Source organism: Dendrobates tinctorius, unplaced genomic scaffold (assembly GCF_039654945.1).
Source record: "Dendrobates tinctorius isolate UK_male_01 unplaced genomic scaffold, ASM3965494v1 ptg000455l, whole genome shotgun sequence".
In the NCBI taxonomy this organism is placed as follows: domain Eukaryota; kingdom Metazoa; phylum Chordata; class Amphibia; order Anura; family Dendrobatidae; genus Dendrobates; species Dendrobates tinctorius.
The window spans coordinates 1,120,095-1,133,036 of NW_027362117.1; the positions used below are offsets into that span (position 1 = coordinate 1,120,095).

Consider the following 12,942-nt stretch of genomic DNA (forward strand, 5'->3'; position numbering starts at 1 on the left):
TAGGGGCGTCTTATTGACGCCTCTCCATTACTAACCTGGGGGCTTGATGTCACAAAGGTGACATCAACCCCCACAACTATTACCCCATATGCCATAACTACAGGGCAGTGGGAAGAGAAAGGCTATGTGCCAGTATTGGCGCATCTTAGGGATGTGCCTTTTCTGGGGTGGCTCTGAGAGCTGATGTTTTAAGGCGGGGGGGGGGCCAGGATCCATGGTCCCTTTCTAGGCTATTAATATCAGCCCTCAGCTGTCTGCATAGCCATTGCTGGCTGTTAATTATAGGGGGACCCCACACAATTTTTTTCAGTAAAATAATCTTTTATCCATTAAATACATGTCCAGAGTTTTGCACACACACTATACTCATTGTATTTGTCACTGACATGTACATATCTACCTATTCTATATGGATTTACTGTATGTGATCCATCTCTCCTAACCTGTCGGCTCCTGCAGTGATTTTACAGAATCCGACAAATTAATTACCGTCTATTCTTCTATCTCTCTCTCTCTCTGCAATATAAATACATATACTGTATATGTGTGTGTCACTGACATCTATATATATATATATATATCTATTCTATTCTAACCTGTCAGTGTGATTTTACAGTAGCTGGACATGAGTTGCTGACTTCTCAAAGGACACCGGTGCGTAAAAATCAGCACTCGCATGGTGCGAGTGCTGAGGGATTTTTTTCTCGCACCCATTGACTTTCATTGACGAGTCTCGTCCGAGATACGCAGCATGCTTCAATTTTTTTCTAAGTCCGTTTTCAGCTGAGAAAAAAAATCGCAGATGAGATGTCACCCATTGAATAACATTGGTCACAGTGCAATCCGATTTTATATCGCAAATTAGTATGAGCCCTTAGGACGGATCTGACTGATAGCGATACATGAAATTCTGCACTCCCGCTAGATACTGAGAGCGGCAGGATCCCGAGCCCAGAAACTGTGTGACTTTATGAACACGGCTGATAGGCCAAGACATCCATAACCCCATCCAAGAATGAGCTGACACCCCAAGAATTTGGCTATGGGAACAAAGAATAAAAGCCTCTATTATATAAGAAGCCATAATACAAAGCAGACAGCAGATAAGGAGGACGCAAATCACAGCTGTGCAAGGAAAAGTGACACAGATCGCCATGAAGAAGCTGATTGTCCTCTCCTTGCTGGGGATAATGGCCGGATGCCTCTCCCTGAAAGGTGAGAAACGCTGATATTAAAGGAGCAGTCACAGGAAAGTACAGCGCTTAAAGAAAGCCAGGATCGTGGGGGCAGGGAGATCCCTACAACTGGGAGTAACAGATTGTAGTCTCCTGTCCTACAGTCTCCTCCCCCAGTAATGGCTGATAACAGGGAGTAATAGATTGTAGTCTCCTGTCCTACAGTCTCCTCCCCCAGTAATGGCCGATAACAGGGAGTAATAGATTGTAGTCTCCTGTCCTACAGTCTCCTCTCCAGTAATGGCTGATAACAGGGAGTAATAGATTGTAGGTCTTTTTTATTATTATAAAATCCTTCACGACGTTACAAAATAGAACACAACAGAACAAACATAGAACAAAAACTCCAATCAGAAACAATATGACAAAATCAGACACAAACACAAAGAAATAAACAAGAAATGGAAACAATAAGGGAAATTCTCGACCTACAAAACGGGAAAAGAAAATTAAATTAAAGAAACAAGAAATTAAAAACTAAAAAAAAAACAAAAAAGGAACAAAATTACAATAATTACACCAGCACCCCCTTAAAATAATAAATAAATAAAATCATGTAAAACCCCCGACCCAGCTCCATTCACACTATTATATACACCCCATGAACTACATTTACACCGTCCTATATACAATACTATATACACTATATACAATATAAACATATGACACCAGTCCGAATATTGTACAAGACACACCTAATACCCTCTGGTCCCACTGCCTTACCTCACAGCCTCCCCCTTACACCGCCACATTCACACTTATGACAAACCTAATTACAAACATAGTATAGAAAATTAACAATATTTATATATTTTTCCTTTTATTTATTTATTTATTTATTTATTTTTTTTTTAACACTATATATAAAACACACATCTACTCTATCTATCCCACCACCCCTGATCCAGCTCTGGCCACAAAGTTCAGGATTTCTCCGAGCTAGGATCAGGCCCCAAAGTTTTTCCCCAGGCGGGGCCTGGACCAGGCCAGATCAGTCTCTTATCACCGCTGTTGAAAACCCCCCATCCCCCCAATCCCCCCACCCAACCTAACTAAGACCCTCTATTATACACAATATATACAATACATACTTTACGCTATATACAATATATACATAAACCAACATTACAGAACATAACCTACGTACTCACCACTTAAGGCTCAAGTTCGATGCTTGCAAACCTTCTATTCAGGAGACTGAAATTCAAAACAAAACTCTAGAGTGAAAAGGCATCAGCCCACCACCAGGATATAGGAGTACTAACGGACTAAGGCACCCCGAAGGAGAAACCCCTCCAGAGATGGGCCGCCCTCCGGGCACCCAGTCTTTCATACTCCAGAGAATGGACCTTCACCAGGGCACCTAGGATGCTGCTATAAACTTCGTCTACACGGAGGATTTTACTCTGCGTCGAAACTAAAACTCGTGCGTTCCACGTGAAGTACCTGACCACTGCGCTGACTATAAATAAAGTGACTCTGTCCCTTCTCCCGAGGTCTCCGAACGCTCCATAGGCCCACTCGGCATAGGACAGAGTAGCCAGCCGCGGCCAACCAATGGAAGCTCCCACCCTGTTGTACACCTCTGTATTAAAGGGACAATGAAGCAGGAAGTGCTCCATGCTTTCCAGCATGTTAGCACAAGCCTCACGGGGGCAATTCCTGTCCTCGGAGCTCCTGTACTTCAGATTGTCCCTCACATACAACTTACCTTGGAAGCAGCGCCAAGTCAAGTCCCAGTACTTCTTGGGGATCCTATTAGAATTTAACAAACTCAACCCAACCTCTAGATCCCGACTTGGGCAGTCCTTGAGGACCAATGGACTCTGAAAATGCGAAAGCAAGACCCGCATGTCGAGGAGTTTCCTCGGTAGGGACCTCACCTCCCACATTCCCAGACCCCACCGGCGCATCATCTTCAGAACCGGGGTAACATAAGCCGGGAGATGCCCATGCGGTGTGCGAAGATCCTTCAATCTTCCCCCTGTCTCCCATTCCTGGAAGAAAGGCTGAAACCATCCCTTGCAGGAGAATACCCACGGAGGAGCCCTCTCTTTCCAGAGGTTTGCCACGTTGACCTTCAAAAAGGTGTTCACTAGGAACACCACGGGGTTCACCATATTCAACCCCCCTAGTCTCCTCGTGCGGTAAGTGACCTCCCGCTTGACTAGGTTCAGTCTATTCCCCCATAACATCTGAAAGAACAGACTGTAGACCCGAGTCCAGAGAGGCTCTGGCAAGACACAGACGCTGCCCAGGTAGATTAGTAAGGGGAGCAGGAAAGCTTTGCACAGGCCAACCCTTTCCCTCAGGGTCAAAGACCAACCCTTCCATTGGTCCACTTTTTGAGCGACACCTTTGATTCTGCCTTCCCAGTTTTTCGTGGGGTAATCACCCTGACCAAATTCGATGCCTAGGACTTTGGCGTGTTCTTGGGGTTCGGGGAGGGTGTCCGGAAGATCAAACCCGGGATCCCCGCCTCCCAGCCAGAGACTCTCACACTTGTCCTGGTTGATCTTGGACCCGGAAGCCTCCGAGTAGCTCTCCACTTCTGACATCACCACCATCGCCTCCTCTCGCGAAGAAACAAAAACGGTGACATCGTCCGCGTAGGCCACTACCCTCAGGATAGCCTCTGGCGCCACCCCGCCCATCCCCACCCCCGCCAACGGTCCACACTCGATCCTTCTGAGGAAGGGATCGATCGCAAACGCGTACAGCAATGGGCTAAGAGGGCAGCCCTGACGGACACCAGATCCTACCCCGAAAGGTTGTCCAATCCACCCATTTACCAGAGGGAAAGTCTCAGCCCCAGCGTATAAGGTCTTAAGCCAGTCCACAAACCCCCCAGGCAGACCGTACCTCAAAAGAGTGGACCAGAGGTACTCGTGGTCAACCCGGTCAAAAGCCTTTGCCTGATCCAGGGTCAGCAGGAACCCCTTCCAAAGGCCCGCCCTGCCTTGCTCCACGGCCTCTCGGACACCCAGAACAGCACTGAAAGTGCTACGGCCAGGAACGCAACAGTTCTGAGCCTCTGAAAGCAGCCGCGGCGCAAACTTCACCAGCCTGTTGAAAAGTATCTTAGCCAAAACCTTCCTGTCCACATTGAGAAGTGCTATGGGACGCCAATTCTCAATGTGTGACGGATCCTTACCCTTTGACAAAATGATCAAAGCTGACCTCCTTAATGATCTCGGCAGGGTGCCCGAGGAGAGACACTCATTAAACACCTGAGTCAAGAGGGGAACCAAGGAGTCCCTAAAGGTCCTAAAGAACTCGGATGTTAAGCCATCCGGACCTGGTGATTTTTTGGGCCTGAGCCCATCGATCGCCAGTCTCACTTCCTCTTCTTTGATCGCTTCTGCCAAAACGTCCAGCGAGAGGTCAGCCCCTGGCTCCGGAACAGCTTCAGCCAGGAAAGCCGACATCCTGTCACGATCCAGTTCCCTCCTTCCCAAGAGGTGTGAGTAGTATGAACTGACGACCTCCAAGATCCCTGATCTGGACCTCTTCAAGGATCCCGTACTGTCCATCAGCCCCGTCACTATCTTACTATTCACTGACATCTTGCAGCTTCTGTAAGGGTCGGGCGAGTAGTACTTCCCGTAGTCCCTCTCAAAAACCAAAGATGCGTGCCTATCGTACTGACACCTCTTCAGCAAGGACTTCACACCGGAGATCTCCTCGCGGCTACCTCCAGTCGAGACAAGATGCTCGAGTCTCCTCCTCAGGCTCTGATACAGGCGATCCCTGTTCAGGCTTCTGAGGTTCGAGAGTTGCCGGAAGAATTTCGCCACCCGATGTTTGAACATCTCCCACCACTCTGACTTAGTGTTACTTAGGCCCAGCAGTGGTACCTGGCTCTGAAGAAAATCCTCAAAAGACCGTCTTACAGCTTCTTCCTCAAGGAGTGATGAATTCAGCTTCCAATAACCTCTTCCCATCCTAGGAGTCTCTGTAACGTTCAGAGAAAACATAATCAAACAGTGGTCGGAGAACTCCACCTCCACAACCGACAACGGCGAGGAGACGGCTTCCTCCTTCAAATAAAACCTATCTATCCTAGACCTGCACTGACTACCTCTAAAAAAGGTGAATCCCGTGCTGCCTGTGTTGTGCCGGATGTGGACATCCACTAGGCGTGCCTCACTTACTATCCTGTTTAGCGCGACGCAATCATAAGTCAGCCGGTCCCCAGAACCTCCTCTATCACAGGGTCTCGTGACGTTGTTGAAATCCCCTCCAAAGACCACCTGCCGACTTGAAAATAAGAAAGGTTTGATCTTCAAGAAGAGACATTTGCGGTCCCACTTGGATTGGGGACCGTAGATGTTAATGAGCCGAAGCTCCTGTCCCCCCATGGAGACATCTAGGATCAAGCATCTCCCCATTTCTAATTCAATTAATCGTCTGCATTCAACCGCTGCGGTCTTAAAAAGGACCGCCACACCGCTATACGGCTCGGCCGCAAGAGACCAGTAGGAGGGCCCATGCCTCCACTCCCTCCTTGCTTTATGCATGGTTGATAGGTCAGCCAACCTGGTCTCCTGCAAAAACAAAATGTCGGCATCAAGTTGGCCGAGAAAATGAAAGGCCGTGTACCTTGCCGCTTCTGACTTTATGCTGGCAACATTAATGGTTGCCAGCGTCAACGGTGTGGGTGCCGCCATCATGATTGATTGGATTAGATAGCCTTTTTCTTCCCACCCCCAACAGCTTCACCCTCTTCCTCAGACAATGATGAGCTTTTAGTGCGCTTAAGACACACAGACTCATCCATTCTCTCCTTACATACACTCTGGCCCTTGTCTGGTGGTCCCGAGGTAGTCCCCCCCCAGAGGGCCCTTTAATTGCTCCCTGAGAAGAAGACTCAGCGACCCCCTGAGCCCCAACATCCCTGTCCGCTACCTCCGGCTCCGGGCCCCTGTCCTCCCCCTCTGCAGGGGAGTCCTGGAGGGCCCCGAACCGGTTGGAGAGATCCACCAGAGGGGGGGCGGCTGGACCTTCCAATGGCACCTGGATCAGGGCCAGAGAATCAGAGGGGTCGCACTCCAGAGCGGAGGCTCGAGACCCGGACCCACTCCTACCCTTGGTTGTTTTCCGGTTACCCTTTTTCCTTTGTTGTGACCATTCCCCCTCTCCCTCATCCAGACTGTCACCGGATGAGGGTTCCTGGGAGGACATGGCGTCTGCCTGCTCCTCCCTTTCAAGTCTCCTGACTTCCTCACTCAATTCGCTGTCTTTAGGATCCTCAGCTGCAAGTGAAGTACCTGGGTCAGGGTTTAGGGTCATTACTCCCTGCCCCCTGTTCCCATGGCGTTGCTCCTGCCGCCTGATGTTGGATGGCGGCAGCTTGCTCCTCACCGGTTCCCTGCCTCCTCCGCCCCTACTGGTCCCTTCACCGGCAAGATTAGTCCCGGCTTTCGCCTGTCCCTCACTCGCCGCTTTCAGGACTGCATTGGCAAAGGAACGCGGACAGCGACTGAATGGATGACCGAGGTCACCACACAAGTTACACCTAATCCTGCCACAGGTAGCAGCGAGATGGCCAAGGTCCCCACACAGTGCGCACTTCTGGGTGGTACACTGCGCACTGAAGTGTGTGGGGCTGCCGCACCTGTGACAGACCTTAGGCTGCCCCTGGTAGAAAATCAGGATCCTGTCCCTCCCCAAAAATGTAGAGGAAGGTATATGGGTAACAGTGTTTCCTGAAACCTTCAATTTCACCATGAAGGTCCAGGCCCCTGACCAGATACCATGGTCGTCGTGGGTCTTCTCAGGAATGCCGACGATGTCGCCATATCGACCAATCCAGGTGGAGATGTCCATGCAGGAAAGTGACTCGTTACTGGTCAAAACGGTCACCTTCCTGACCGAGTTCTGGCGGGATATTGCGACAGGGACGAAACCTTGCCATTCGGGGCGACCCCGAGCCAGCTCATGGCGAGACCAAAAAAGCTCAAGGCCCTCCGGTCTCACGAAGCTGACATCGAAGTAGGAGGTCCCATAGGGATGGATCAAGGCAAAGATGTCGTATGCCGCGAAGCCCATCCCCAGCAGGAGCTCAGCAACCTTTGACCGATCAGGACAGGCATCCTTGCTTACCCACTGGAGACGGGCCACGTTCCTACGGTTACTCCTCTGCCCCGGTGTCGGCAGAGACCAGACAGTCTCTGCCCCTCTATCTCGGAAGGCGGAAAGACCGTGTCTCTCTATCCAGAAAGACAGATCAACCTCCCTCCCCTCTACATTGATGGAACTCTCCCCTTTCTTCAGGGCGTCCAGGAAGCGCTGCTGCAAGTCACCGTCCTCGGGGCCACCAGACAAGGGCGCACTACTACCCCCAGCAGTGACAGCCCCCGAATAGCTAGGGGCTGAAGCCCTCGCCACCGCTGGGGGGGCAGTGGGACCACTACCTACTTCCCCTCCACCAACACCAGTGCTGCTCTCCTCATTCACTCCACCAATACTCCCATCATTTGCGGCACCACAACTCCCATCATTCACTCCACCACTATTCCCACCATTCACTCCAGCAGTACTCCCATCATTTGCGGCACCACATCTCCTATAATAATAATAAATTAATAATAAATTTTATTTTTATAGCGCCGACATATTCCGCAGCACTTTACATTTCAGAGGGGATTTGTACAGACAATAGACATTACAGCATAACAATAATCACATACAGTAGATTATAACAAATACCAAGAGGAGTGAGGGCCCTGCTCGCAAGCTTACAGTCTATGAGGAAAGAGGTAGACACGAAAGGTGGGTGGTAACAGTTGCCCTGATTGTATGGACCAGCCATAATGTTAAGTGTGTAACAGTACAGACACAGAGGGCTAATGGATGCATAAAGCATGTGGGAACATGATGCTGGGAACCTGGTTATGGTAAAATTTTTGGCTCTGCCACACAGGGATAGGTTAGGTTAATGTGTTGAGGCGATAGGCCAGTCTGAATAAATGCGTTTTCAGGACACGCTTAAAATTGTGGGGACTGGGGACTAATCGTATTGACCTGGGAAGTGCATTCCAAAGAATTGGCGCGGCACGTGTAAAGTCTTGGAGACGGGAGTGGGAGGTTCTGACTATTGAGGATACTAACCTCAGGTCATCAGCAGAACGGAGGGCGCGGGTAGGGTGGTATACTGAAACAAGGGAGGAGATGTAGGGTGGTGCTGAGCCATGGAGGGTTTTGTGGGTGAGGGTAATAAGTTTATACTGAATTCTGGAGTGGATGGGTAGCCAGTGTAATGACTGGCACAAGGTAGAGGCATCGGTGTAACGATTGGTGAGGAATATGATCCTGGCTGCAGCATTCAAGACAGATTGGAGAGGGGAGAGTTTTGTAAGAGGGAGACCGATTAGAAGAGAGTTACAATAGTCGAGACGAGAATGAATAAGAGAAACAGTAAGAGTTTTTGCAGAGTCAAAAGTAAGAAAAGGTCGAATTCTAGAAATGTTTTTGAGGTGCAGATGACAAGAGCGAGCCAGTGATCGAATGTGGGGGGCAAAGGAAAGCTCGGAATCAAGTATGACCCCAAGACAGCGGGCATGTTGCTGGGGAGTAATAGTGGAACCACAGACGGAAATGGCAATGTCGGGTGTAGGTACATTAGTAGCGGGAGGAAACACAAGGAGTTCAGTCTTTGATAGGTTCAGTTTCAGATATAGTGAGGACATGATATTAGACACAGCGTTTAGACAATCGCCAGTGTTTTCTAGAAAGGCTGGCGTGATGTCAGGAGAAGAAGCGTATAATTGGGTGTCATCAGCATAGAGATGGTACTGGAAACCAAATCTACTGATTGTTTGACCAATAGGGGCAGTGTACAAGGAGAAGAGGAGGGGGCCTAGAACCGATCCTTGAGGAACCCCAACAGTAAGAGGAAGGTGAGAGGAGGAGGAACCGGCAAAAGAAACAGTAAAGGAGCGGTCGGAGAGATAGGAGGAGAACCAGGAGAGAACGGTGTCCTTGAGGCCAATGGAACGGAGCATAGTGAGGAGGAGCTGATGATCCACAGTGTCGAATGCTGCAGAGAGATCCAAGAGAATTAGCATGGAGTAATGACCATTTGATTTAGCTGTTAGCAGATCATTAGAGACTTTAGTGAGGGCAGTTTCAGTGGAGTGTAAAGAGCGGAAACCGGATTGGAGAGGGTCGAGAACAGAGTTTTCTGAGAGATAGCGGATAAGACGGGAGTGGACCAGGCGTTCCAGGAGTTTAGAGATGAAGGGAAGATTAGAGACAGGTCTATAGTTAGCGGCACAATTTTGGTCGAGGGATGGTTTTTTAAGTAGTGGATGTATGATGGCATGCTTAAATGAGGAGGGAAAAATACCAGAAGAGAGAGAGAGGTTAAATATTTTAGTTAGGTGAGGGGTGACAGCAGGGGAAAGGGACTGGAGGAGATGTGACGGAAATGGGTCACTGGTGCAAGTAGTTGGGCGAGAAGATGCAAGGAGCCTGCTTACTTCTTCTTCTGTGACTGGTTCAAAATCAGAGAGTGAGTTAGATGCAGTGGGGGAGGGAGGACAGTGCATGGTATGAGGGGATTTGGAGATAATTTCCTGTCGGATCTGGTCAATTTTTTCTTTGAAGTAATTGGCCAGATCGTCAGCTCGGAGCTCAGTGGTTGGGGCCTGTACTCTTGGATTGAGTAGAGAATGAAAAGTGTCAAAGAGACGTTTCGGGTTATTAGACAGTGAGATGATGAGGGTGTTGAAATAGGTTTGTTTGGAGAGGTGAAGGGCAGTGTTGTATGTTCTAAGCATAAACTTAAAATGGATGAAATCTTCGTGTAGATTGGATTTTCTCCACAGACGTTCGGCGCACCTGGAGCACCGCTGCAGGAAACGTGTTTGCACCGTGTGCCAGGGTTGTCGCCGTCTGCGTTGTGGTGTTCTATTTATAGGGGGTGCAAATTCATCCAGGGCAGTTTGAAGTGTTTCATTGTAATGCTTCAATGCAGAATCAGGACATGAGAGGGAGGAGATAGGGGCCAATGAAGACTGCAAGTTCTTCAGAAGTTTCTGGGTGTTAATGGCCTGTGTGTTTCTATAAGTCTGGACAGTGGGGGTGACCTGAGCAGCCAGGCAGTTCTTTATAGAGAATGAAAGAAGATTGTGGTCAGAGAGCGGGAGAGGGGAGTTTGCAAAATCATCCACTGCACAAAATCATTCACTCCACCACCTGTCCCATCATTCACTCCACCAATACTCCCAACGTTTGCGGCACCACAACTCCCATTATTCACTCCACTACTTCTCCCATCATTCACCCCATTACCACTGTTCTCTGCACCTTCCACAGTCACCTCCATTCCCTCCTCCCTTGTGTCTGCAGTCTCTGCACTCACACCTGCTGGGTCGGGGGAGCGGTGCAGCACCACACCCGTTTTCATTAGCTCAGTGCTGACATTGTGCAGTTCTTTTGGAGCACTGTGCCCCTTATTGTCCTGGGCTGCCTGCCCTGTAGCCACAGACTTCGGGGTGCTGGTATCACATTTTGGGGCATGCTGTCCCCCTGTCACAGCAGAGCGCACAGTGTTCCTTGCTGATGATGTTCCCTGCTTTTGCTGTGCATTTTTTTTTTCCTGTGGCTCTGTCTCAGCTGCGCGCCTCCTCTCCTCTGTTGAGGCGCACTGCGCCCCTGTCACAACAGTGCGCCCCCCTTTTGCAGCACCATGCTCCTCGGCCCTGCCCCCCACAGCCCCGGCGTCGGCCGGCTCAGCTGCAGTGAGCAGGGATGTAGTCTGCCCACACCGTTCCCCTTTCGCAACGGCGTGGACATCCCCCCCGCTCTCCTCGGCCCCGGTGATAACTGGCTTAGCCGCAGCAGGCAGGGAGGGAAACTCCACGGGGTCCCCTATGTCCGGCGCCGTGAGTACCTCCACAGCCTCACCCCCTGCACTGTTCCCCGCACAGACGGCAGCATTGCCGGACGTCCTCCTCCTCTCCCCACCTTGCCTATGCCCCGGACCCACTGCAGAGCCCGTGCTTTTAGGTTTGTGGGGTTTACACAGGAGGTGGTAGGTGTAACATCAGACATTGGTACATATTTGTAACTCACCACCTCCTGTGTCATCTTTTTTGTCTTCCTCCTCTTTTTGGTCTCCTCCGCTGGCTCGTCCTCCCCGAAGGAGAATCTGGTCAGGTCCACAGGAGACTCCAGCTCTCTGATCTCCCTCAACAGACCGCACTCCTCCTCTTCCTCCGCTGACACTCCAGCATGGGTTGTCGGAGTCCTCTGCCGTGTCGGGAGGCCGCTTCCTTGCTGGCTCTGCGACTCTTTCTCCTGGCTTGTTCCAGCACGAGAGACTCCAGCCACGACTTCATCATCCTCCTCCTCCTCGCTTAGGACGCCGGCTGGCAGTTCTCCCGAGGTATTTAACCCCTTCATTTCAGAGAACCGCCGCTGGTTCTTAAACCTCTCCAGGAAGGGACCTGCGCTTTTCTCAATCCCCTCCCGGAGGAGCACTAACCGGACCACCTCATCTCTGAGGGCTTTAAACCTCTGGGAGGTCGCGGGTCTTTCCTTGTTAGAGGCACGGGTGTTCAGGATCCGTGCCTCCCGCAGCTGCTCCTTCAGCCCGGTCAGTGCTTTGCCGGCGTCCTCGTACTCTCGCAACATGGCGACCACTCGGGAGGAGAAGGAGCTCGTGGACTCGCTGGAGGTCATCTCGCCCCATGATGTTGCTGGGCTTTTCTTCCTGGGGCTTGGGGTGCCCCTGTCTCCCTCTCTGGGCGGACGATGAGCCGTCTCGGGGTTGGAGTAGGTGGGTACAGTCTTTCTCATCCGACCAGATCTCCTCACGCCCTCCTGGGCCGGTTGCTGCTGCTCTCTGTCCCCCGCCGGCACAGACCGGGGAACAGAAGCCTGGGAAGCCATGCCTGGCTCCCAGGAAGCCTGCCTCTCCCTGGGGAGAAGAGAGGCAGACTCTGGGCCTCCTCCTGGAAGTCCTGGAGCTCACAAGACAGGTGCTGCTCTCAGCAGGGTGTGACTGATTGTGGGCACCTGTCCTACAGTCTCCTCCCCCAGTAATGGCCGATAACGGGGAGTAATAGATTGTAGTCTCCTGTCCTACAGTCTCCTCCCCCAGTAATGGCTGATAACAGGGAGTAATAGATTGTAGTCTCCTGTCCTACAGTCTCCTCCCCCAGTAATGGCTGATAACAGGGAGTAATAGATTGTTGTCTCCTGTCCTACAGTCTCCTCCCCCAGTAATGGCTGATAACGGGGAGTAATAGATTGTAGGTCTTTTTTTATTATTATAAAATCCTTCACGACGTTACAAAATAGAACACAACAGAACAAACATAGAACAAAAACTCCAATCAGAAACAATATGACAAAATCAGACACAAACACAAAGAAATAAACCAGAAATGGAAACAATAAGGGAAATTCTCGACCTACAAAACGGGAAAAGAAAATTAAATTAAAGAAACAAGAAATTAAAAACTAAAAAAAAAAAAAAAAAACGAAAAAGGAACAAAATTACAATAATCACACCAGTACCCCCTTAAAATAATAAATAAATAAAATCATGTAAAACCCCCGACCCAGCTCCATTCACACTATTATATACAACCCTGAACTACATTTACACCGTCCTATATACAATACTATATACACTATATACAATATAAACATATGACACCAGTCCGAATATTGTACAAGACACCAGAACACACCT

At 50.0% G+C, this 12,942-nt stretch overlaps 1 protein-coding gene across 1 annotated transcript in view; it reads left to right on the forward strand.

Annotated features, from left to right (window-relative positions):
• The first annotated feature begins 1,061 nt into the window (after positions 1–1,061).
• The window catches only part of LOC141077470 (osteocalcin-like), a 30,933-nt gene continuing 19,052 nt past the window's right edge, over positions 1,062–12,942 (forward strand). Inside the window, exon 1 of the mRNA XM_073564411.1 lies at positions 1,062–1,215. Coding sequence (XP_073420512.1) covers positions 1,155–1,215 — 61 coding nt within the window. The 5' untranslated portion in view covers positions 1,062–1,154. The remainder of the gene's footprint in view (positions 1,216–12,942) is intronic.